Genomic DNA, 26,478 nt, shown 5'->3' with positions numbered 1-26,478 from the left:
ACTGATGGATCCGAGATAAATGCTAGTTGTGTCCTACTTGTCACCAGGTACTGGCAACAGCGTCTGTCAGACGCTTGTTAAAACACGGCTTCCTTCACAGCCCTCTGCTGCTTTAGTCAGCGTTTACCGAGCTGCTGCTTTAGGCTGTGCAGTAGGTACGTAGGTGACTCGGGTGGCTTCCCGAGAGACTCGTAGTCCGAATAGCTGGCAGCCGGGACCCCCGTCAGCCTGACGCGCCCGAGCGCTGGGGCTGCCCGCTGGAGAGGTGCCCGAAGTTCAGCTCCGCGCCGCACTCGCAGGTGAGCAGGTGAGCAGGTGCGGTGGAGGAGGCCTGGATGCCGGCCGGGGTCTGTCTCACTCCAGAGCTGTTCTCTTCACCAGGTCACGCTGTCTTTTTAAGGTGTCGTTGCTGACCGAGCCCAGTCGGCACGCGGAGGGAAATGGACTTATTTCCCCTGTGTTCGTGGATGCTGACTTGTTACGAACGACTCTTCCCCTGGGCACGTTGTCAGCCAAGCACGTGTCCTCGGGCCCGGGCCGAGGTCCTGTAGGTGTCGTTGGAGGCTTTTGAGATGTGGGTGGGCGCTTCCGCTGTCTTTTGGAGGGACGGGGGTGAAGGTCGTTTTGTTCCTTGCTCTGGGTTGGGCTGTGCTCCTCAGCGGAAGGAGCGGGCTGGGTCTCCCTGTGATGGACGGCCGGCCGCTCCCCTGCTGCTCGGGGACCCCCTGTCGTCTCGGTGTCCCCTCAGCAGTGTGCCCACGGCGCGCGGAGCGCGGCTGCCGTGTCCCCCGGCCCAGGGCTGGGGCGGGGCGTGCCTGTCCCCCTGGACGGCCGCCTCCCTGCAGCTCACCCTCTCCTCCTCTCCCCTGCACGCGTCTGCACGGCCTCTGCCCGCCGCTGCCGCCTTCACCTGGGCCCTGCGCATGCGTGCTAACCCCAGGGCGAGGGCGTCGCTTAGCCTGCTGCGACTGGCACGCTTCCGCAGGTGATGCTGTGCTTCCTGCGGCTGTCTCCTCTCAGGCCCTGTCAGCCTCACGGGCAGAACAGCGTTAACCGGCCAGGTGCTGGGGGTGTTGGCTTTTCGGTTAGCATAGATAACTTTTCTTAAGAGGTTAATGTACTTTCATTTTATCCCTGTCTAGTTAATTCTTCCGTATCCAGAATTCATTTCATTTAATAGAAGCTTATTTTGCAGAAATGTCCAGTGTCTTTGTTCAGGCTAAGTTTTAAGTGAGAATTTGGACTAAAGGAGGGAGAGAGCTGTTTTCCTGTCCTTCGACCGCGCGCGCCCCCAGGAGGAAGAGGGGGAGACGCAGGGGGAGGAGGAGGTGCGGACGGGGGAGGGGCGGGAAGACAGAAGGAGAGCGGGGGTGGTGGGTGGGGGAGGGAGCGCCGATCGGGGCCACGTGTCCGGTGACCCCAGGAGGCTGAGGAGGAAGAGGCCGCCACCCACTGAGTGCCGCTCGTGTCTGTCTCTTTCTCGCGAGGCGCTCGCTACCATCATGAGCAGGTTTAGGGTGTCCTTGGCCTCTGCTTGCTCTCCTGCTTGAGATTCATTTCTGGTTGGCAGAGCTGTACCTTCTTACTTGGAATTAGTTTCTCAGATTTTGTGCATTAGAGTCTATCATCTTAAATAGTACATGGAAATACTTGCTTTGTCTGTTTTTATATTTTAAGTGTCATTTTTACAGGTCGAATGTAACAATCACAACTTTCTCACATATAAAGTTTACTCAGCCTTTCAGCATCTTACATCGGTTTGTTGAATTTTCTCCAAACTGATCATACAGGTGTCCATTGGCTATTAACCAAACTTGGAGTTTTGGTTTTTTGTTCTTTTAAAGAAAAATGGAAACAAGGGATATTTAGTACCTATTTTGATATAATACATAAAGTAGAGTCTAAGACAAGTTTCTGTTGTTATTTTATTCCTGAAAAGGATTCCTTAACGTTTTCACCTGTTGGTTACTTTCATACTGTAAAAGAATGGAGCAAATAGAGAGACAAATACGTTTCCTTTTTTACCTGGTATGTACCGAAAACAGTTTCTTCCCTGTTGTACTGGTTCGCTAAAACGTAAGCTCTCTGGGGGCCAGGACGTGAGCTCACTTTCTCACCGCAAACCTGTGGCGTCAGTGCAGCGCCTGGGAGGCGGAAGCGCTGGTCAGCACTCGTTAAACACGCGAGTCCCCCGCCCTCCATTCGCAAGCGGGCGGCAAAGAGCCGCCCCAGGCCATCGTCCACCCAGCTGCCCAGAGGTTTGCCCTGGGGGCAGCCAGAGGCAGAAGCAGGCCTGGATGTGTAGACATGCTGTGCAGTGAAACCAAAAGTGCCCTGAAAAACATTCTTAGGCTTTGCTCAGAGTGGTCTATTTTAAGCGCGTCCCAAATGTTGGACGTTTGACTGGATGTTGCGTATTCCGTTTGGTAACCCGAAATAGTATTCTAACGCCTGTGCAAGCCAGGAGAAAGAAGAACATGAGTATCGGGTTGTTTAATTATATACGCATAAAATAGATTCTGAAGATTTGCTTCTGGTTGGGGGGAGGACTACGCAGGGGGCAAGGTGGGGAAGGGTACGTTTCACCATGTCCTTTTTGTGCCTTTTGAATTTTGCACCATATGAATGTGTTACGTATTTTTAAGGCAAAAGTATAGAATGTTTCTAAATAGCATTTAAAGCCTCTGGAAGAAGCACTCGTCTGTGTGGTAGGGGTACCACCCTTCGGAAGACTTACCTTCGCCTTCAGAGGCACTCCGGATCTGTTGTAGCTCTCAAGTGAGGAGAAATGTGCTCCGACACTTGAGCCAGAAATAGAGCATTTGTAGAATCCCTGTTGTGGAAGGGGATAAAATTTTAAGATTTTTGTTTTAAGCCACAGTTTTACACGTTTGTTACTGCCTGTGAGATGACTGTGCTTTTACTAAGGAGGGGCCTTGGATCTACAAGAAGCTGTCAGTTCCATTGTGAACATGACTCGCCTCCGTTTCTGTTTTCTGCCCGAGGTCCCAGAACTCCGTTTTATCTATGACATCAGTGGCCATCGTTTAGGTTATTCAGGGTATACCTGTAAAGGTATCTTTGTTTTCTATTATTATTGTGAAGCAGAAAGAAAGAAGGGATTGGGAAGGTTTATTTCTGATCCGTCTGTCGATAGATTTCTGTTACAGTGAAAGGTGAGAAAGGAGAGACTGAGAGAGTTTGTATCTCTCCCTTTCTTTTTATATTTCTAAATTTGTGGATGTAAATGTTCATGCAGAAAAGTATATAATACCCATTTATTAGCTCACAAGATACCCTTCAGAAGCATTCAGAATTCAGAAGAAAGCGAATGTGGATTTTTCTTTCACCCCTAAACAGACATATTTTTCATGTTCTTCTGTTTTTTTTAAACATTGTAATTGAAACAGTTGTTCTTGATCACTTATTTGCTTCTTTTGCTTTTTTATAATTCACTTGTATAATTCTGTGCGACCGTGTTGCATTATTCTGTTTTCCGCATTTTTAATAATTCTTCACTGTTAATACATTAACGCTTTATTGAGCGCACGCTGTGGACCGCACGCTGTACTGGGCACCAGGTGTAGAGAGATTGTTTTCAAGACCTAGCCACCTGGGAGCTCAGGGCTGGGAGAGGCGAGGAAGCAGAAACCCTCATCAGACATGGGCAGTGGGGTTGAGACGAAGTGGTTCGCGGCGCTGTGGATGCCGGAGAGAATGCTTCTCGACAAGGACTGTCCTTCGGGCTGCCTGTGGTGTTTAAAGCCAGCAGAATGATCAGCATCCCTCAGGGATTTGGGCTCAGCGGGTCTAGAAGGGAACTGGTCCTGCCCAGGGAAAGCCCCACGTGACTCTGAGGCCCCGTTTTGGGTCAGTACTTGGAGCTGAAATAAAGTTGTTTAAATGAGGCTTCAGTTGCCACCAAATCTGATGAGGATGTGCTGTGAAGCCCGGTTTTTAGTGCCTGTGAGACGTGGTGTCTCTCGAATGCTGCTTCAGACTCGTCTTACCTTCACCCAGATCTCAGAGATTGCTGAAGATTTGTCGTTAGCATGTTATCTTGTGCATTCTCAGATTGGCAAGCGTTCTAACAGCTTGCACACCCGTGTTCCTGGTGTCTTTGGTCTGTGAGAGCAGAGACCACACTACACTACGATTTTAGCGGTCTGCACTCTGTGTGCACTGTGGTGTTTACACTCCTGATCCTCGGGACTGGAGATTTTAACTGCAGCTCAGTGAGCGATTCTGAAGTCGCCGAGGCTCTGGGGCAGCGGGGGCCTGCACAGCATGGGCGCAGCAAGGCCGCTGCTGTCACGGCCCTGGGACGGCGTCCTGGCGCGTGGATGCCGAGGCCCGTTGCCTCCTGTGCGGCAGCGCTGAGGTCAGAATGACCCTCTGTGTTGGGGGGGTGGGTCAGCAGGCGAGCAGAGGCGGAGCACATCCGGGTGTCAGTGGGCAGGGATCGCGGCTCTTGTGATTCCGCTTTGTCCCCCCAAAGCCAGCCCATCAGAGAAAGTCATACACAGGCGAGGGGAAAATCTCAGCAGTTCCCGGAAGTATAAAAAGGCACAGAAATAAAAAACCCAGTCTCTCTTTTTGTCCTTCACCCCAGTTCCACTCCGTGGAGGTGAGCACTTTTCATAGCAGTTCTTACTGGAACTTCATGCCAGTGGTGGCTGTCAGAATCATGTGGGGACACGAGCTGGGGCCTCATCCCCGGGGTCGGTCTGGTCCAGGAGGTCCGGGGTGAGCTGGGAGGTCACACTCCCTCCATCGGTGGTTCCGCTGTGAGGAGGTCCGGTCTGGAAGGAGGGTCTCCCTGTCTTCTTTAGAATCAGACACGAGTCCAGGACCGTGTGATGGGGAAACGTTTTTTTATGTGATAAGAAAACGTCGGTATGAATGACGGTGTTAGTACCTTGAATTATATTTTAAACAGAAGCTGATGTGCTTATGTCTTACTTTGAATTTTGTGTATTCAGTTACTTAAGTTGCATGATATAAATTTGGGGAGCTCTTTGAATAGAAATCCTGAGAATTGAGAACAGTAGTGTTGCTTCAAAGGTAACCTGTTGTTTGCGTGTTCGTTTCAAATAACACGATGAGCACATTCGACTTGGCTAGTGAAGCCCTGTCCTTCTCTCGCCGCAGATGGTTCCGACTCCAGAGACAAGCCGAAGCTCTACCGCCTTCAGCTGAGTGTCACTGAGGTCGGGACAGAGAAGTTCGACGACGGCTCCATCCAGGTGCGTGTCCTGCTGCCGCTGTGCCGCTTCGGTGGGCCCTAGGGCAGCGTGCGGGCCTGCCGCGCTGCGGGTGAGCGGGAGGGAGTGAAAAAGACTTTGCACTTTAACGTAAGCAGCCTGCTTGCTCTGGGCCACTTCTCTGCTTCGTTGTGAACAGAGCGGAGTGTGAGTTTCTGTCCCGCCCCACCCCCAGACCTCCAGGGCTGTTTGCTTTCCTCCAGAAGATGGTGATGCTTTTATAGGTTGTTTCAAGATTACAAGATTAAGGGGGATAACGTACATGGAAGTGCCTGTCACTGGGTCGCACACATGCAGTAGGAGGCGTTCAGTGAAGTGCAGTGAAAATGTTAGCTGAGCCGCAGTGCTCGGGCTGGATTAGAACAGAGCTTAGCGTGTCTGTGCGTTAGGAAGGTCAGGGCTGCTCGCTTCCTGGGGCTTGAGCTTGGGCAGATGTCCCTTTCTCTGTATTCTCACTTCTCGGTTGTGGAATGAGGGGCCCGATTACTAATGTCATTTTCAGTTCTAACCCCTTCCTCAGCACAGCAGTAAAACAGGTGAACAGGGATTTGTAGCCCTGATGATCTGTGTAGATTTACCCATTAACTGTGTAATATTCAAGATGACCACATGCTTTTTTTTTAAATAAATGTGTTTATTTTATTTATTTATTTTTGGCTGCACTGGGTCTTCTTTGCTGCGTGTGGGCTTTTCTCTAGTTGCGGTGAGCGGGGGCTACCCTTTGTTGCGGTGCGCGGGCTTCTCATTGCAGTAGCTTCTCTTGTTGCAGAGCACGGGCTCTAGGCGCATGGGCTTCAGTAGTTGTGGCACGCGGGCTCAGTAGTTGTGGCACATGGGCTCAGTAGTTGTGACTCGCAGGCTCTAGAGCGCAGGCTCAGTAGTTGTGGCTGTTGGGCTTAGTTGCTCCGCGGCATGTGGAATCTTCCCGGACCAGGGCTCGAACCCGTGACCCCTGCACTGGCAGGCGGATTCTTAACCACTGAGCCACCAGGGAAGCCCCCATATGCTTTTTAATGCAGAGTTATAGTACCCCTTAAATCAAGCTGCTGGATGGTGAAAATACTCAGTTATCTTGACAGTGTTTAATTAATAAATTCAGGGAAAATTCCCTAAAAGCACCAAAAATCCAGAGTTTATTAGATTATATTTATCATAAAAGGGGGACTCACAGTCTTCAAGTTCAGTTTTTAAACCCTCTGTACTTGATGATGGAAGTCCCTTTGATTTTCCCTTCTTCTTAGTTGTTTGGTGCAGGAATCGAGCCCCATCACTGCGACCTCACAAACATGGATGGAGTGGTCACGGTCACGCCGAGAAGCATGGATGCCGAGACCTGCGTGGACGGGCAGCGCATCTCGGAGACGACGATGCTGCACAGCGGGATGAAGGTGCAGTTTGGGGCGTCCCACGTGTTTAAGTTCGTGGACCCCAGCCAGGACCACGCGCTGCCCAAGAGGTCCGTGGATGGAGGCCTGGTGGCGAAGGGTCCCAGACAGAGGCCTGGGTAAGGAGCGTCCATCACCTTTAAGAGTTCCAGAGCGGTGTGATCACGCTGAAAATGCATCACCTTTAAGAATTCCAGAGTGGTGTGATCGCACCGAAAATGATGTGGATTAGCCGTAGATGATGCGTTTTATTGTCTTTTATTTTACTTTTTGAAAATTCAAAGTTTGTGGTTTGTGGTTCAGGTTCTTGTTGATTTGGGTTGGTTTCAGAGAAGAAGAAGAAAGAAAGGTCTTGACTTCGTCTTGAAATTGGAAGTTGTGGCTGGTTTTTAAATTATTTTTAAATTTTGTTTTTTAGCTGATACTTTTTTAAAAATAAATTTATTTATTTTTGGCTGCGTTGGGTCTTCGTTGCTGCACACGGGCTTTCTCTAGTTGCCGCGAGCAGGGGCTACTCTTTGTTGTGGTGCGTGGTCTTCTCACGGCGGTAGCTTCTCTTGTTGCGGAGCACAGGCTCCAGGTGCGCAGGTTTCAGTAGTTATGGCGCGCAGGCTCAGTAGTTGTGGCTCGTGGGCTCTAGAGCGCAGGCTCAGTAGTTGTGGCTCATGGGCTCTAGAGCGCAGGCTCAGTAGTTGTGGCTCATGGGCTCTAGAGCGCAGGCTCAGGAGTTGTGGCACACAGGCTTAGTTGCTCCGCGGCATGTGGGATCTTTCTGGACCAGGGCTCGAACCCATGTCCCCCGCATTGGCAGGCGGATTCTTAACCACTGCGCCACCAGGGAAGCCCTAGCTGATACTTTAAAACAACACTTTATTTGAATTATGGTGTTCTGTGTAATGAGCCTTACGTCACCGAGGTGTTTTTGTTGAGGTGTACCTTCTCTATTACTGGTAATGAAACACATTGTTCTTTGTTAAGGAATTCAAGGTGTTTGGCTCCACCTAGTGCCTGTCTGAGGACTTGCAACGTGGGCCTGGTGCTGGAAAAGGAAACTCCTTACCGCCTGGGAAAACTTCTCTGAGGGGGAGGGAATAAGACTTCCTTTTTGATACTAACACTGTTTTCATGAATATACTGCCCAGTGACTTTATTGCCCACTCTGCAGGTTGATAGGGTGTGGATCTGGGGAAAACGGGCAGCAGCTTCTCCCCCGCCCCGTAGCACGCCGGTGGTGGTCCTCCTTGTTCCTGTGCCCCGGTTTCCTGCGTGACCGGCCTCTGGTTGACCGCTCAGAGCTTCCAGCTGGGGCCACGTGGGGATCTTTACCGTCGTTCCCTCGTGCTGGCCCTTCGCCAGCTCACTGCCGGCGCTGGGAGTTCTACCCTGATGGTTGCTGCCAGGCTGTTGAGGACGTCTTGGCCTCTCTTCTCACTCTGTCCGCGTTGAGTCCTGGCGGTGGAGAAGGGTGAAGGGCAGTCGCGGTTGGTGCAGATAAGACGTAACACCTCTCCCAGGTGGACGCTCCGTGGTTCGCGCACGTTCGCGTCAGCAGGGTGGCTGTAGGGACCGTCGTGCGGGTGTGGGGACCTGGCGTCCCAGCCTCTCGCCCTCGGTGCCGGCGCTCAGCAGATGGCCGTGCTCCTGGTCCCCGAGAAAACCGGCGTGGGTCTGCACTTCACAGGAAGACCCCTGTCTTCCAGCTTTAAACTGGACGCGCGATAAGCCCATCCTTCCCTTCTGTGTCTGGCAGGACCAGTTTTTAAAAATTCCTTTCTTCAAGTTGTGTTTGTTTATCAGCCGTCTCCCCACTTCCTGTCTCTCGTCACGACCTTCCCACTGGCTGTTCTCTTCAGCAGGTCGTCTTGCTCCAATGGTTTCCATGTTCATTAGCAGCTTTCCTTCGCCCTGGTTCCTCCTTTCAGCACCTGACACCTGGACAGGGTAAAGCCCGCCTGCTTGACGGCCTCGCACTTACTCCTCGGAAGTTGCTCCAGAGAACTTACCGTGTGAGCAGTTCTTCTGGTGTGTTGTGTATCATCTCTCAGCAGTGCCTACGATTACTGCCTCTTATGTGCAGCTGGGCTTTACTTCTAGGTTCTAGGTTTTATATCATATTTATTTTGATGGTGTTAGTTGGTGGTGTTACCGTCATAAACACAGCTCTACAAACTGTCTCTGTCCCACTGTTGCAGTCGGCCCTTCGGTCTTGCAGGCGATGTTTTTCTGTGTGAGAACATCCGTCTCCTACTGCTTTTTGCCTTAATGGTTCCTGCTCTGTAGGCCTGCGGTTGTCGATTCTCGTCCTGTCTCTGGCGGAAAGCGGAGATCGTGTAAGGACGTGGCGAACATCTCATTGAGGGGTAGTGCTGCTGTGACATTTTATTTTTATTGCATCTTTTTCCTGCAAAACTAGTCAAAACTGCTTAGTGGTTGAATATACCAGTACTTACACGTACATCCATAAAGTAGAACGGACTTTACTTTTTTATAAGAATTAATACTGTTCTCATGTTAAACTATTACGCAGATTTCGAGGTAGATAACTCATGTATTCCTTTTTTTCACACATGTATGTATATTTCTTAAATGAGCTATAATTGGCATAATTAGTTCAGGTGTGTGACATAGTGATTCAGTATTTGTATGTATTGTGAAATGATCACAGTACGTCTAGTTACGTCCATCGCCACACATAGTTCTGCAGAGTCTTTTCCTGTGATGAGAACTTTTGGATCTCCTCTCTTAGCAGCTTTCAGTTACGCAGCGCGGTCTTACGAACGGTAGTCACTGTGCTGTGCGTTACATCCCCAGGACTTAATTATTTTAAAACTGGAAGCCTGTACCTTTTGACCCATTTTGGCATTCCTCCCACCACCCGGACGCCCCTGCCTCTGGTATCCACCAATATGTTTGCACCTGTGAGCTTGGCTTTTTTGTTGTTACTGTTTTTTTATATACAGTTTTCAAAGGTCACTTCCCATTTACAGTTATGACAGAATATTGCCTCTGCTCCCCACGTGGTACAACACATTCTTGAGCCCGTGGTACACCCGGTAGTTTACGCCTCCCATCCCACAGCCCCTGTACTGCCCTTCTCCCCACCCCCGTCGTAACCACTAGTTTGTTCTCTGTGTCCGTGAGTCTGCTTCTTTTTTCTTATATTCACAGTTTGTTGTATTTTTCAGGTGGTATCTATAGTATTTGTCTTTCTCTGACTTGACTTAGCATAATGCCCTCCAAGTCCATCCATGTTGCTGCAAATGGCAAAATTTCATTCCTTTTATGGCTGACTTGTTTTAAGTTCCACATATACGTGAGATCATATGGTAATTGTCTTTCTCTGTCTGACTTATTTCATTGAGCACAGTTTCTTCAAGGTCCATCCATGTTGTCACAAATGGCAAGATTTCCTTCATTTTTACGGTTGAGTAATATTCCTGTGAGTGTGTATACACAGATACAGGCGTGCGCGCGCGCGCGCACACACACACACACTCTCACACACACTCACACACACTCACACACACGCTCACACGCACACGCACACACACACACACACACACACACACTCACTACATCTTCTTTATCCATTCTTCCATCAGTGGACACTTGGGCTGCTTCCGTATCTTGGCTGTTGTGAGTAAGGCTGCAGTGAACATGAGGTGAGGATATCATATCAAGTCAGTGTTCTCATTGTCTTCGGATGTACACCCAGCAGTGGGATTGCTGGGTCAGACGGTAGCTCTAGTGTTAATCGTTGAGGAACCTCCATTACTGGTCTCCACAGTGGCTGCACAGATTTCCATTCCCACCAGCAGTGCACGGGTGTTCCCTTTTCTCCACACCCTCACCGATACATACCTCTTTGTCCTTTTGATGATGGCCATTCTGATAGGTTTGAGGTGATGCCTCCTTGCAGTTTTGATTTGCGTTTCCCTGGTGATTAATGATGTCGAGCATTTCGTCATGTACTTGTTGGTGATCTGTATGTCTTTAGAAAATGTTTATTCAGATCCTCTGCCCATTTGTTAATTGTTTTTTGTTTTGGGAGGAGATGTTGTTACTGAGTTGTATGAAGTCTTTATATATTTTGGATATTAACCCCTTATCAGATATATGGTTTGCAAATATTTTCTCCCCTTGCACACATTGCGTCTTCATTTTGTCGGTGGTTTCCTTTGCTGTGCAGAAGCTTTTAGTTTGCTGCAGTCCCACTTGTTTATTTTGCTTTTGTTGCCTTTACTTTTTTGTCAGATCCAAAAACTCATCACCAAGACTAGTGTCAAGGAGCTTACTGCCTATATTTTCTTCTGGGAGTTTATGGTTTCAGATCTTACTCAAGCCTTTGATCCGTTTTGAGTTAATTTTTGTGTTTGGTGTAAGATAGTGATCCATTCTCATTCTTTTGCATGTGGCTGTCCAGTGTTCCCAACACTTTTTATTGAAGAGACTGTCCTGTATATTCTCTGTCATTGTATATTCTTGGCTTCTTTGTCATAGAATAATTGACCATATATGTGCGGGTTTATTTCTGGGCTCTCTATCCTGTTCCATTGATCTGTGCGTCTGTTTTTATGCTGATATCATTCTGTTCTGATTACTATAGCTTTCTACAATAATATAGTTTGAAATCAGGGAGTGATTTGTTCTTTGTTCTTTTTCTTTGTTCTTTCTCAAGGTTGCTTTCACTACTTGGGATCTTTTGTGGTTCCATACAAATTTTAGAATTGTTCTATTTTTGTGGAAAATGCCGTTGGAATTTTGATAGGGATTCCACTGAATGTGTAGATCGCCTTGAGTGGTGTGGACATTTTAACAATATTAATTCTTCCAGTCCGTGAGCACAAAATAACAAATATCTTCCATTTATTTGTATCTTCTTCTGTTTCTTTGATCAGTGTCTTGGAGTTTCCAGTGTACTGGTCTTTCACCTCCTTGGTTAAATTTATTTTTAGGTGTTTTATTCTTTTTGATGTGGCTGTAAGTGGGATTGTTTTCTTAATGTCTCTGATATTTTATTACTTGTGTATAGAAACACAACATATTTTTGTTATTGGTTTTGAACCCTGCAAGCTCACTGCATTGGCTTATTCTAACAAATTTTTTTTAGTGGAGTCTTCAGGGTTTTCTGTATATAACATCTTGTCATCTGCAAATAGTGACAGTTTCCCTTCTTTTCTGGTTTAGATGGTTCTTATTTCTTTTTCTTGCCTAATTGCTCTGGCTTTGTTGAATAAAATTGGTGAGCGTGGGCTTCCTTATCTTGTTCCTGATCTTAGAGGAAATGCTTTCAGTTCTTCACTGTTGAGTATGATGTTAGCTTAGGTTTGTCATACATTGTGTTTATGATGATGAGGGATGTTTCTAATGTACCCACTTTGTGGAGAGTTTTTATCATAAATGGCTGTTGAATTTTGTCGAATCTTGTTCTGCATATGTTGAGATGATCATGTGATTTTTTATCCTTCCTTTTTGTTAACGTGGTGTACCACGTTGATTGATCTGTGTCTGTTGAACCATCTGTGCATCCCTGGAATAAATCACACTTGATCACGGTGTATGAGCCTCTTAACAGGTGTTTTAGGGCTCTTTTTCCCCTTTGGTTGGCCCTCTCTCATGAACTGGAATAAATGGATTGCATTCACCCTTCATTTGTGCCGAAGAGCTGTAGCTTGCCTCGGATTGCTGACTCTTTAAAATGAGATTTTGTTTATATTCTGAACTAATTTTTCATAATGATAAGTTTAACAGTTTTGGTATTTTTGAGATATTCTTAAAAACTGTTTAGAATTACTCTGGATCTAATTATTGACATTATCAAACATTTCTCCATTTCTTTATTTGTAGCCTAATGGTGGTATCCGTGAGCTTTTAAAAAACCATCAGCTTGGCTTTCAGGCAGGAGTCAGCTGGGCCTGTGCCCTGTCTTCACGCCCACTCCACCCCCCTTCCCACCCCGGCCTTCCCTGAGTCCACACGTGGGCGCCTGGCACCTCGGGCGTCTGTGCTGTGTTTACGTGCCATTTGCAGCCTAGAGAGACTCACTGATGGAACAGTTTTCTCTTTTTTTCTTTATGCTTCCTGTCAATTTTTTGTTATTAGTTTTCAAAAATCTGATCTTGAGAGTATTCAATATACATTGGTAGGAAAAGTTCATAAAGTTACAGTAGTTTTTTAATTCGTTAAGTTCATATTCTGACAGTAAAGTGATTTCTTGAAGATCTTTGAACATTGGGATACCTAGCTAACTATTCCTTTTGTATTCTAGAGAAGAGACTGCCTCTTATCATTGGAGAGTTACTAATTCTATGTATTTCTTTTTTTACCTCGACAGAATTGTTCAGGAGACAACTTTTGATGTAGGAGGAGATGTTCACAGTGGAGCAGCGTTACCAGCGAGCAAGGTGGGTGCTTGTCTCTTGCCTGCAGGACTGTGTGTGTTTGACACAACAGGACGTCCTTGGCGAATTGTTGGTAACATACTCGTAGAAGTATTGTACAGACGGACTTTAATAGTGGCCCACGTGTGGGTGTCCTAACCGCTTGTGTTTCCCGTGGCGATACGTGAACAGCGGACTGTCCTTTCCCCTGAGGCCGGGAGGTTGTGCTCTCTCTCCCAAGCAGTGTGTCCCAGGCTTGCCCTCTGTGTGACCAGCCTTTCTCGGTCAGGTCACCCCCAGGACAACGGGCTCCGGCTCTTCCCGCCTCAGCTCGGGTCCCAGCTGCCGCCTGTCACTGCGCGTCCGTGGGCGCCGCGCCCTCTCTCTTGCACGGTTGGTTTACTTCCGTCCCCGTTCTGGTTGGCGACTGCTGGGTAACACCCCACGCCCAAGCTTGGTGGGCTGAGTCAGCCGTCCTTTTGTTCCTTTGTAGCTGTGCGGAGTGGTTTGGACGCAGTCTGCTTGCCGGTCTTGCTGGTGGCTCCTTGTGTGCGATGGTTGGTGGCCGGGACCCCTCGCCCATCTCTCTCCACGGGGGCGGCGGCCGTCTTAGTGCCTCACGAGAAGCCCAGAGCTTCCAGGCCTTGCTGGGGCGGGGTTCTGGAGCGGGCACGGCCTTGCTCCTTCTGACGTGCCGTTCACGGGGGGCCCAGGCTCGGGGGCAGGAGCTGCTCATGTGTGGGTCATCTCCCGGCACCGGGACAGGTTTTTAAAACCCTCCCTGTCCTCTCCAGCCACTGCCCGTTTCCTACTCGTGTTCTCAGCACGGTTTCTGGCAGGGATCATCGGCGGTGGCCGTGTCCACGGCCTGCGCTCCCTCTCCTTTCCCGCTCCCGTTTGACCCCTGCCCGTTCATAGGGACGTGCCTGTCTCGGGCACCGACGCCCCCGGTTCCGGGTCCCACGTGGTCCGTCTCGGCGCTGCCAGCACCACCCAGCGGGTGCGCGCCCTCCGCCCCCGCGCCTCTCTCGCCCCCGTCTCAGGGCACCTTCCTCCTCAGTCTTGATTGGTGGGTCCCCCCCCCACCGCCTGATTCTGAAATTGGGGGCCAAGGCTTCAGACCTCGGGCCCCCCTCTTCTGTTGGTACCTGTTCCCCAGCTGACCTTAGACATTTGGATGCCCTCTGTGTGCGCGCCACTCCCGTCTTGGGCGCCGACCCCCCAGACTCTGCAGCGCCCGTCACATTCAACGCAGCTGAGACAAACGGAGACTTTCTTTCTCACGCACCTTCTCTCCCTCACCCTTCCCCACCTCGGGGCCCGACATCCCGTCCTCCAGCGTCCTCGCTGTTGTCCCCGGGAGAGTCTGGCTCAGGCTGCAGCCGTCCCGTGGCGGAGGGACCGCAGAGCTTCCTAGACGGCAGCCCCTCCTCTGCTCTTCCCCGGCCCGTCATTCTCCTCCCAGCAGCTGGGCCGAGGGATTAGAGACGTGAAGTAGACGTTGCTACTGCCCTGCTTCTGAAGCCTCCGGGAGGTTTCTTGTCCCGCTGGCACACGGTCGCCGCTCCGTGTCACACAGCTCCGGGGGCCTGGCCCCCTTCCCTCTCAGCTCAGCACGTGCCGCCGCTGCTTCGGTTCCCGGGATGCCCACCCCCGTCCCGCCCGAAGGCCGGGTGGGCCCGCTTCTCGTGGGACGCCCTCTCCGCTGCTTGTCCCCCGGCGAGCCCCTTCTTACCTCGGACTTCATCGGAAGTCTCCTCCATGCAGGAGCCTTCCTTGCGCGCCCTGGCGCTAGTACACACCGTCCTGGAAATTCTTTGTGCAGCCTTGATACCGGACGCTGCTTGTTTGTTGGTTGGCTGTGGGGTGTGAGCTCTGCGAGGGCAGTAGGGCCTGCGCACTTGCTGCTGCGCTTGTGCTGCTTGGAAAAGTGCCTAGTATAGTAGTACATAAAAGTCTCAGTAAAGATCTACTAAGCAATTTCATGAATAAGTACTCTCAGAACCCAGTATAATAACCCTCTTTATAAAAAATTTTGCTTCTTATAAAAATGCATAGTCAATATAGAAAACTTGGTTAAATTGAGAAAACATGTAAAAAAACCAAAAACAGTTCATCCACAGTTCATGGTTGGCTTTTGCTAAAATTTTGGTAGATCCTTTTCTGAACTCTTTTATGCATGTGTGTGTTCATGTGTGTATTTTAACATGATTAAATCCTTCTCTATACACAGATACACACCTTTCTTTCCTGCTTCCTTCAGCTGTTTTGTGAGCATTTGTTCTAAAAATCATTTGAAAACAGCTAAAGTGGTTTTGTAACACGTTAGTTTATAAACATATATCAATTTATTTGTTCATTGCCTTACCATTATTCATTTATAACAACTTTTTGTAGTCTAAATACTGCCATCCACTGACCAAGCAATTTTATTTCTGTAGCCGTACCTTAACGAAGTAATTAATTACTGTGTGTGAATATATATATATATATATGTGTGTGTGTATAGATGTATATATATACACACACACACACACAAGCACAGCTATCCTGACGCTTTATACTGATGAACATTTTAAACAACCTAATAAAAATTGGTTTAATGAACCTTGATGAACAGACATCAAAATGTTAATACAGCCATAACAATGCTGTACCATGAAAATAATATTACAAGATGTCTACAACATAAGAAAAAGTATCTTTTACAGAGTATAGGCCGTGAAATGTCATTTATGGGAAATATGAAGACTGGAAAGGTACATCCTGCACAATGTTAATCTCTGGTTGGTAAGACCAGGATGATTTCTATTTACTTATCTGTGCTCAGTTTCTACAGTAAGGGATGTAGCAAGAAGTCTTACATAAATTTTTTGCTGCAGTGGATTTTTTACCTAAATTTATTGATTCTGTTCTGATTGTTTTCTGAATATCGGTAACTCATCCCTCTGTCAGCCACAGGCTGGCTAGGAGTGGCACTGCTTGTAGGGACTTAAATGTCGTGTGTTGGGTTGCTTTACAGGTGTCTTTTCCCTGTGTTGATGAAGGGCAAGAAGTAAGCCAGTTTCTGTACTGAATTCTTCACTAGGTTTTGAGCTGTGATAAGTGAATTTTTACGTCCTTCCTTAAAACTCACAAGTGAACAAAGACCTGCCTCTTCACATTGTGCACATACCCTGTCCACTGTGTCCTGACCCAAGAGAACTTTGTGGAGTCAGGTCGCTGCTATTACTGTACTTTCTGCAGGGCCCCGGCGTGTGTGCCCCGTGCCTGCATGCCTGTGTTTTAGAGCCAGGCGGGGAAAGTGGCCGTGTGTGCTGTTATGCTCTCGGTGACTGTGCTCTTGGGCACACTGCTGTGGACGTGGCGTCCTCGGCACTGCCGGGCCCCTCCTGGCCTCTGCTGTCCCTCTGCGGCCCCCGCCTACCTTCCCCGCGACGCTGACTGAGTGTGAAGCGTGGTTGGTCCGCTTGCTGTGTTTAAACACCCTGTGTTTCCCCTGGACTTAGAGCTCCTCCCGGCTGGACGGCGACAGGGGGCCGTCTGCCACCAGCACCGCCGAGCGAGGGATGGTGAAGCCCATGGTCAGAGTGGAGCAGCAACCGGACGACCGCAGGCAAGAAAGCAGGTGGGAAGTGGGTGCCTTTTTCATTATGAAGGGAGTGAAAGTGAAACCCTGGAGAGGGTTTGGGTTAAAGGCTTCTCACCCTAGAGGTTTAGCTGACATTCTTAGAATGTTAGCAGTACTTCAAGGTTATTTCCTTTTCATGTTACTGAATTGAAGAAAAAATGCTTCATCGACAGTTATATCCCTCACTTACGTGCCGTGGCCTCATCCAGTTGAAACGGGAGGCAGTTTGAATTAAGATGTTTCGATGTTAAATGTGCTACTTGGTAAAAACAGGGAGAAAGGGAATTTTTGTAGGATTTTAATATTTGATCATTTTGATATTTAGATAAGACTAATCATTTTACCCATTTCTAGAGGAAATCCTCACGTGTTTAAAAATACACAGAGCCAAAAATGAAGTTGAAGTTGAGTGTTCCAGAGTTACGGAGTGCCGTCCTACTCTGTCTCACGCTCTGATGGCTCCCTGTTGATAGCCGGAGATGAATCTTTTTCTCTGCTGGCATCGGTCTTGCCTAGTTTTTTTGAACAGAGAACTTAGACCTTTTGTTATTTCCTTTCCTTAAGATTTTTAAATATATGTCACCTTAAGTCAGAATTCTCTTTCCTTGTGGCTTCTACAATTGCGTCAGTGTTGGAAAGCGTGGTGGTTCTTTGTAGGTGCTGAGCGCTTCTGCTCGGACGGAAACAGGGGGGCGTGGTGTGAGTACTGTCATTATCAGCAGTGGAGCCAGGAACGCTCGACTTTTGGTGCTACGCAGATTTTTGATGAGGCCATTCTGCCTGTTCCCTTTCACAGATCCAGTAACCAAGGCATTAGCTGAGGCAGGTCACTTACCAGTTTGGTGACAAGCGACTGATACAGTTCTTAAGTTTTCCGTCTTGCAGCAGAGGGCACTGTACATTATAAGATTTTAATATCATTCATCATTGTAATTAAATCTGTATACTCATCTGGGAATCTCAAGTTTTTACCTCATTTTTATTATGGGCTTTTGGTTATTATTCAGTATTTTTTTGTGAATTTTTTTACAATTACAATATGAATCATTATACATGGCGAATTTTTTTTAGATATAATAACAAATAGCCTAGTTTCTGTGTCCATACTTGTTTTTGGTAGTGTATTCTAGAATTAGACGTTCAGACAGTGAATTAGTATTATAAGGAGTTACCCTCCATTTACTTGTAAGGTGATCAAGAGGTGTGTATCAGAGTTCTTAGCCCATAAATACTTGAATAAGCAGATAATCGATAGGGGAGGGGACGATTGATTAGGATAATGTTTTTAGGATATGCAAAATTAATAAGTATATACTTATTAACTTATTAATATAGTTAATAAGTAAATATATGATAATATAGTGTCAGAATAGCCATATGATGATTATTTGTATGTCAGAAATTATTTTTTCCTGTGAGCATATATTTTAATTAAGTTTTTTGCAAGGTCATATTCTTTTGTTTTGCCAAGACTTGTTTAAGTTTTATTGGAACTATAAATATGTGTTGCTTTGTTGATATGAAGACAGTGATGGAAACAGATGGTTCTTCCCATTTTCAGTCTCTGTATTTTTCGTGCATATAATACATTGTTAGTATAAGCAGTTCTTCTTCATTGGTGTGGTCATAAAAATCTAAGTGGCTTTCATGAGCGATTAAATACTAACTTTAGTCAAGGAAAAAATTATGAATGATGGAAAAGACTTCTAAAGTATCACTGACACATTTTTAAAATTTTTTCAATGAGAATTTAAATTCCTTATTCTTAATAGATTTGTTGAAGTGATGAAGCATTAAAAAAAATTGGTAAAATTTATCCAGGTTCACGTTATGGGTATTAAATTGAAAATAACTGCTTAGCTACAATTTCAGATGTTTACAAATACGGCAGCATGAGAAAGACATATTAAAATAATTGAGCTTTTGAATTACTTCTGTTTCTAAGAGCATTTTTATACCTAAATTATTGAGTTAAATCCAAATTAATAAATCATAGACTGGATAATAAACTTTGAAGCATGTAATTTGGTGAAAAGAAGGTTTTTGTTTTTACTTTTCATGTTTATGATAGTTTGAATGAACTCACATTATGTTTCTCCTTATTCATCTTTTGGTGCGTGGAGAAGATGAGGACGGAGGGACCAGAACATTTGTTGTTGGAAAGGAATTACTTTAGTTCGCCCGTCTGCACCTGCAGATCTGTAGTCAGCTGTGTTAGCCATCCTACGGTGTGGTCGCTGTGCGCGTGTACAAACGCTAACACTGAGTGGCCAAGGGGACCTGGACCGGCAGGGGTCACATATCTAACCTTTATTGGGAGAGAAAGGCGATGTCTAGCTCTTAGGACACTTTTCTTTTTCCTGTGTGAGAGCTCAGTTTCAAGCTCAGTGTGGCTTAGATTTTCTCTGCGTCTCCCAGCAGTGTCTCCTCATTGTCACTTGAGCCATCGCGGCAGCAGGTGCCTGGAGCCTGGTCTCTCTGCTCCACACGACGTCTTCATCAATAATAAAGAAACAGGGTCAGATCTGTTCTCCTGACGGAAGCAGATACTTCAAGGACCTGACCTCTGTGAGGAGCTGGGACGCGGTCACTCCCAGTTCACTCATCTGAACGTTTGAATAGGTTCCACATGAAAACCAGTCATCGGGCTGTGCATTATTTGAAAAAATTTTATATATAGACATTTAAGAAATAGTTGCAGAAATCTGCACTGGTTGTCGGTGATGTTATTAGCTAATGTGACTGGATTTTAAGAAATGGCCACTTTCCTCTTTCAGAACTCAGGACACTTCTGGGCCTGACCTGATACTGCCTGCAAGCATTGAATTCAGGGAAAGTTGTGAGTAATTTCAGATTCCATTGGTAGTGAATTACTTCTTGTTCCATTTTTCTCCATCTGATTTTCATGGGGTTTTTTTTGTTCTTTTTTTCTTCTTCTTCTTCTTTGAAATCTTTTCACAGCTGAAGATTCATTTTTATCTGCCATTATAAATTACACTAATAGCTCTACAGTCCATTTTAAGTTGTCACCTACATACGTGTTATATATGGCGTGTCGGTATGTATTGTCCAGCCAGTACAGACCCGATGTCAGTCCCGCAGAACGGACGCACAAAGTGATTGCCATTGTCAACAAGATGGTGAGCATGATGGAAGGGGTCATTCAGGTAAGCGCCAGCCTGCAAAGCCGTGCCAGTTCAATGACCGCGTTTATAATTTTTAAATCAATTAAGTTAGTTTTTTTAACATTTCAGATTTGTTTACGTGTTTGACTTCATCTTAAGAATTTTTTCTAAAACGAAAGTTACATAAGTAGGATTAGAAATTGTATAGCTTTAAAAGTTGAAAAGAAATGTGAACTTCTTTTCTGTTTCTTCCCTACAAAATTTAAAATACGGGAAGAGAAACTGTACATGGTAACATAATGATCATGAAAAAGACCCTTGAAATTACACTAGTTGTGAGAAGGCATTGAGAATTTAAAAAATAATGATAAATTACTGAGGTGAAATTCACATAACATAAAAGGAACCATTTTAAAGTGAGTAGTCGGGCAGCATCAGTACATTCACAGTGTTGTGCAGCCTCCTGGACTTGGTTCCATCGCTTTTCCATCACTCCAGGCAAACCCCTCACCCACCGAGCAGGTTCTCTCCATTACCCGCCCCATCAGCTCCTGACACCATCTTGGAATTTTTCAGTGGTTCTGAAGAAGGACTTGTTCTTTTATAATGAGCCTGCTAGGATGTTGGTAGCTAGCATCTGGGTGTTTTGACAGCACTTGTGTAGGTATAATGGACATCGTGACATTTCTCACTTACGATGAAAATCAGATTCAAATTCTTTCATAAACCAGTTTTTAAATTTTCAGGAAACAAGGATATTTTCTTGGCAGAATGGTTTGTTTCCTTTAGTACTGTCTTGTCTATAGCTGATAAAATTGGCATGACAGTTTTCCAAACTTTTAGATAACTTGGAGATTTAAAGTCCTTAGAAGTAAATTTACAGATTTTTTTAAAAAGTGTTCCTAAATCACTTGTCAACACTATTTATTATTCAGCTGTGAAACTCTAGGTATATAAGGTCATGTAACATGGCTAGATGGTTTGATTGTTTTTCTCCTGTCAGGATACTTTTCAAACTAGAAAAGACTAGTTTGAGGCAAACTAGTCTTTTAATTCCCTCAGAACTGTTTTAAAAGGCCAAACGTTTTCAAGAAAGGTTTCTTCTATGTTTGAGTGGTTAGCCTATGAATTTGAGGAGGTTATGAGTCTTTTACCCAAGTGAGGAAGTAGATAAAAAGGAAAGTCATTTTATTTAGATACCATTTTGTTACTCTTATTATTTTATAGACAGATGTGGATTTCCTTTCCAGTTGTCATCAGAGCCATTGTCTGTCTTCCATCATGCTTGGATTTCAAATTATCAAACTCCCATCAGCAAACGACTTTTGATGGACTTTTCTTGACTAGGCAGTGAAATCACCATTATCAGGACAAGCCTTTCAGACTTCAGATTTAGGTTCAGTATGTGATTGGAGATCTAAGAATCTTCAATATTCAGATTGAAGATCTAAAAATCTTCAATTTTTAGAGAGAAATTATGGAATAATTAAAATTCTTTAATTTGTAAAAACCTACTTTCAAAAAACAAGTTACTCCTTTCTAGTATAGAAATAATATGTTTTTAATACATTTTTAAGTTCTCAGCTCTTACTGTTTCTGCTGGTCTTTCTCGTCTCTTCATTCTTATTAACTGATCCAGGAGAATAGACTCTCAAGTTGTGTATGTTTAAGTCATCTCAAACACGCAACGTTGTTAAGAGATGTTAAGAAGTTCTTTTCTTTGTAAATCTTTTAAAGAGATCAGTGTATTCATTTGTTTATTGTAACATCTTCTTTATAGATAAACTCTAGGAATTCCCTTCGTTATTGTGCCAGTTTTAAGAACATGAAACTAATCGTTTATGCCCTAGACTTCCAAAGCTGCCTCAGAACTGTAAATGAGTGTGTAACATGGGAATAACGTAACTAAATGTCGTACCCTCATGTCGTACCTTCATGTTAGTGTTTTGATTTTTTTTTTAACTGTCATGATTGTTTACAAGTTTCTTTCTCTCGTTCTGCTTGGTTTCCCCGCGTCTGTTTTTCTCCAGGAAGTAGACCAGGTTGATCAGGTAGGACATACTGCTGGGAGCCAATCCTGGCTGTGTTGGCTTAGCTGAGTTTCTCATGCTGCTTCCATGTCAAAGTACAACAACAACTGGACCGAGGCTCATAACACTCATTTGGCAGCTGGAACATGCAGTACTAAAATCCTTTTTTGACTGTGCAACCTTTATCAGCATTTCATAACTTTTGCTTAATGCACTTCAGTGTGGATATGAAATGACAGAAGTTCTGTTTCTTCTCTTTATTGTTTATCCTTGGTTCCTATTCTTTGGATCTCATCTGAGGTTGCCTGGCCTGCACATGTGGTCGGGAGATGACACGATAGATCAGTACTTGATACCGAGTTGCTTGGTGTCCAAGCCAGTGACTTCGAGTATCAGGGTGGCTGTTGGGTAACCATGGATACATGTGTGTATACTTCACAGATTACCAGATAATGCACAATCTCCAATTTGGTGTTGTATTATTTGATACCTCCTTTCCCCCACTGATTCCATAAATTGTAGCTCATTAGATCCGTGTGTCTATACATGAATCCTAAGAAGTTGCAGTGGGTTTTTACTTTCCATTGCTATGTATGTACCCAAATTCCTCTGCAAGTATCTGGTATCTGTGGTAAATACCTTGGTGAAAATGGGAAGGTACTGGTCTATCTTCAGCAGCTTTTCAAGAGCATTCCTTTTTATTTTTATTATTGTTGTTTGTCCTGTGGTTGCTTATGGAAACGTGTTCTGTCTACAGAAACAGAAGAATATTGCAGGGGCACTTGCTTTCTGGATGGCAAATGCATCTGAGCTTCTCAACTTCATAAAGCAGGACCGAGATCTTAGTCGAATCACGTTGGACGCCCAGGATGTTCTAGCACACTTGGTTCAAATGGCCTTTAAGTAAGAACATGTGTTTGGAGATGATACTATTCTGTAAAGATTTAAATCATGTTTTCTGGTTAAATTTTCAAAACTAACTTTAAGGGTTTTTATTTACCCTAATTGAAGATGGATATCAAGAAGCATAAATAACTATATGCAAGATGTGTTGATTTAATGAATTTAATTCAATTATCTATGTTTCAAGAATCCTGAGAGTAGAACTATTACATATATTTTTTACATGGAAGAGATTTCTAAACAGTACGAATTGTTTCACTTGTGATGTTATGTGTGATAATAGCAGGGCGTCATTCTGAGATTATTAAAATTGTTTATGTATTTTCAGATACCTGGTTCACTGTCTTCAGTCAGAACTGAATAATTACATGCCAGCCTTTCTGGACGACCCCGAAGAGAACAGTCTGCAAAGACCAAAAATAGGTTAGGATTCTCTTTTTCTCCTTCGTCCCCTCCTTCCCTCCTTCTCCTGCTTGTTTAGCTTCATTTTAATATTTGCTGTATGTGAGAGGGAGGTATCATGAAAGTAAATGAGACATCCTATTGGATTTCGCATTCTTTAAGTAATAAATTGTAACCACCACGTGTCTTGTTTAAGAAGAGTTCTCATTTTGTCGCATCACGCTGGTGCGACATCAGACTTTCCCAGAAGTCTGTCTGTCCGGGTGAACTTAAGTAGATGCAGTTCACACCGCTACGTATTGGTAGTTCGAGACCACGTCTCTGCTTCCTGTTGGAATGAGATTGCTGCTCTAGAGAGGTTGAACAGAGGTTAACGCGCGTTCACCGCTAATTCCGGAGCCCCTCGGTGACGCAGTGCCGTCTCTCTGCACAGACGACGTGCTGCACACGCTCACGGGCGCCATGGCGCTGCTGCGCCGCTGCCGAGTCAACGCTGCGCTGACCATCCAGCTCTTCTCCCAGCTCTTCCACTTCATCAACATGTGGCTGTTCAACAGGCTGGTGACCGACCCCGAGTCGGGGCTGTGCTCCCACTACTGGGGCGCCATCATCCGCCAGCAGCTCGGGCACGTGGAGGCCTGGGCGGAGAAGCAGGGCTTGGAGCTGGCAGCCGACTGTCACCTCAGCAGGATCGTGCAGGTGGGTGGTCCCAGCCCCGCTTCCCCGCTCAGTGGGCGCTGTCGTACACGTCTCTGGTTCTGTCACGGGGGGAACGTGGACTCCGCGGAACTCAGCACCCTCCTTTTGGGGTTTTTCACATGTACGGATAATGAAACGGTGGTTTATTAGTTTGCCTGGGTTGCTCGAACAAAGTACAACAAATTTGGTGGCTTAAACAGCAGAAATTTATAGTCTCTGGAGGCCAGAAGTCTGAGAGCAAGGTCAGGGCACGCTGGTTCCCGCGAGGGAGAATCTGCTCCAGGCCTCCGTGGGCTCTGCTGGCTGTTGGCAGTCTTCGGTGTCCCCGGGCTTGTGGACACACCACCCCACCCTGTCTCTGCCTTTGTCTTCCTGGATGCACATCTGTGTCCAAACCACCCGCCTTTTATAAGGACGCCAGACCTACTGACCTGATGTAACTTGATTCCTTCTGTTAGGATCGTGTCTCCAAATAAGGTCCCATTCTGAGGTAAACAGGGTTAGGACTGCCCCATATGAATTTTGGAGGATGCAGTACAGCCCGTAACAGGTGGCACTCAGTAGAATAAATACCTTAAAGGGTTTTTTAAATTGAGAATAGTAAGGTGTATTTCATAAAGCTCCATACTGAAAGATAAATTCCAATTTGAAAATGAATGATGATTGCCTCTTTAAGAATACAGAGCCAGGTAACCGCAGAGCAAAAACCTATAGCAGATACACAGATAAAGAGAAAAAGGAATCTAAGCACACCACTCCAGAAAATCATCACATCACCAGGAACAGAGCAAGAGAAGAAGAAAGGAACAAAGGAGTACAGAAGAGCCATGTCCTAATGGCTTAACCAGTTCTAGGAATTTCCTAGGTATTCAAAGACTAGGAACTGGTATTTTGCAGTTAAGGAAATGAGCATCTAGAGCCTCATACCCTAGGACATTTTTATAGTATCATTACAGTGTATAATTTTGTATTTTTTTTCTCAGTCTCTTAAAAAGATTTAGTTTCAAAAGAGGTTTCTGCCCTCTTACTTGGATTGAATCAGCTCGTTATTAAAAAGGTCATTACAGGGACGTCCCTGGGGCCAGTGGGAAAGAATCCATGTTACAGTGCAGGGGACGTGGGCTCGATCCTGGTCCAGGAACTGGGATCCCACGGGCCGCGGGGCAACTAGGCCTGCGCGCCACGGCTGCTGCGCTCGTGCGCCTCGGCTAGAGAGCCCACGTGCCCTGGAGCACGCGCGCCACAACTAGAGAGAAGCCTGCCCACCACAACGGGAGATCCCGCGTGCCTCAGCGAAGATCCCATGTGCTGCAACTAAGGCCCGATGCAGCCAAAAATAAATAAATAAAGCAAACAAATAAATAATAAATAAATCTTTTAAAAAAGAAGTCATTACAATGGTATTTTACTCAGACCTTAGTAATTGGTGATCTTAATGGTTATATAAATGTTTAAGTTTCTAAGAAGTTTTAAATGCTCTCTGAACATAAATTATTGAGTCTCATTATAAATATATATTTTAATAAAACAGTTCATCTAAAAACCTTTACGATGCTTTGAGTTCAGTTTAACACATATAGGTAACGTTAATGGAACTGTATTTTCTTAAAAACACCCTGCATTTCAAAATCAAATTAGCAAGTTATTGCAGTTTTACAAATTTTATGTAGAGGGGAATATTTATGAAATACTTTTAAATCATGATATTTCATGTTGCTTATTCTAAAATAGGCAACCACTTTGCTCACGATGGATAAGTACGCACCCGAAGACATCCCAAATATAAACAGTACCTGCTTCAAGTTAAATTCACTGCAACTTCAAGCCTTACTTCAGAATTACCACTGTGCACCCGATGAGCCTTTTGTCCCTACAGTAAGTGACAGCACCACACTGCCACTCCACGCGGGCCGTGTCTGCACAGGGAAATGTGGAGAAAAAGGAAAGTTTATGTAATCAGTTCCCTTATTTCTTTAGTAAGTAAGATAATTCACTTGGTCATCTCACGAGGTCACTTTTGCTATTGATGTCTGTATGAGTTAGGGGTCGGTGCAAGAAGTAGAAACTACATAAGCATGTTAAGTAGAAAGGGATTTAATTTGGGGAATGAGGTTGTTGGAAAATGGTTGGAAAGCCGGGCCGGGGAGTGAGGAAGTTGCCCTGACGTCTGAGTTCTCGGGTGCGGCGCTGTGACCTGAGACCCCGAGTGCCATCCTTGTGTTCACGCAGCAGCAGCTGCAGCGCCTCCCAACCTGTGCAGAGGTGTCTGCCCGGTAAAACCCAGGTTCTTGCCCAGAACGGAGTCTGCTGTATGGGGATGCCTCCTAGAAGGGACCGAGGGTGAGAAACACAGAAAACAGTACGTGCCGCAGCTGGCTCTTTACGGAGAGGAACGCTGCGTGCGCTCACTGCCACAGTCAGCCTCGGCTGGACGCAGGTGCCCTGAGAATTCGGTAGAGAGGTAACCTAATTGGATGGCTGGATTGATCTCCAGTGTGGGGTGTATGCCTGCAGAAGACAGGTACAGAATCGCCCAAACCTGGAAGCCACTGCGTGTCCCCAAAGAGACCGTGTCGCAGTCCGGGAAAGGAGCCTAACGTGCTGCACGGCGACACGGGAGGTCAGATGCCGGCTCTGCACCCTGGGCTTCCCTTTGCAC

The 26,478-nt window shown here is 45.9% G+C and overlaps 1 protein-coding gene across 13 annotated transcripts in view; it reads left to right on the top strand.

Annotated features, from left to right (window-relative positions):
• AFDN (afadin, adherens junction formation factor) overlaps positions 1–26,478 on the top strand; it is a 134,390-nt gene that overhangs the window by 63,717 nt on the left and 44,195 nt on the right. For 8 of the 13 annotated variants that reach the window (XM_082405781.1, XM_082405779.1, XM_082405780.1 and 5 more), the window contains exons 9-19: positions 5,152–5,246; positions 6,506–6,768; positions 12,984–13,053; positions 16,539–16,657; positions 19,438–19,499; positions 19,622–19,827; positions 21,816–21,836; positions 22,573–22,718; positions 23,047–23,141; positions 23,554–23,819; positions 25,551–25,694. In XM_082405781.1, coding sequence (XP_082261907.1) covers positions 5,152–5,246; positions 6,506–6,768; positions 12,984–13,053; positions 16,539–16,657; positions 19,438–19,499; positions 19,622–19,827; positions 21,816–21,836; positions 22,573–22,718; positions 23,047–23,141; positions 23,554–23,819; positions 25,551–25,694 — 1,487 coding nt within the window. The remainder of the gene's footprint in view (positions 1–5,151; positions 5,247–6,505; positions 6,769–12,983; positions 13,054–16,538; positions 16,658–19,437; positions 19,500–19,621; positions 19,828–21,815; positions 21,837–22,572; positions 22,719–23,046; positions 23,142–23,553; positions 23,820–25,550; positions 25,695–26,478) is intronic. The other 5 variants (XM_082405784.1, XM_082405778.1, XM_082405777.1 and 2 more) reach the window with 1 other exon arrangement.

This window comes from Balaenoptera borealis (genome assembly GCF_965194805.1).
Source record: "Balaenoptera borealis genome assembly, chromosome: 9".
In the NCBI taxonomy this organism is placed as follows: Eukaryota; Metazoa; Chordata; class Mammalia; order Artiodactyla; family Balaenopteridae; genus Balaenoptera; species Balaenoptera borealis.
Note: the sequence above shows the minus strand (reverse complement) of the source record. Positions and strands in the feature narration are given on the sequence as shown.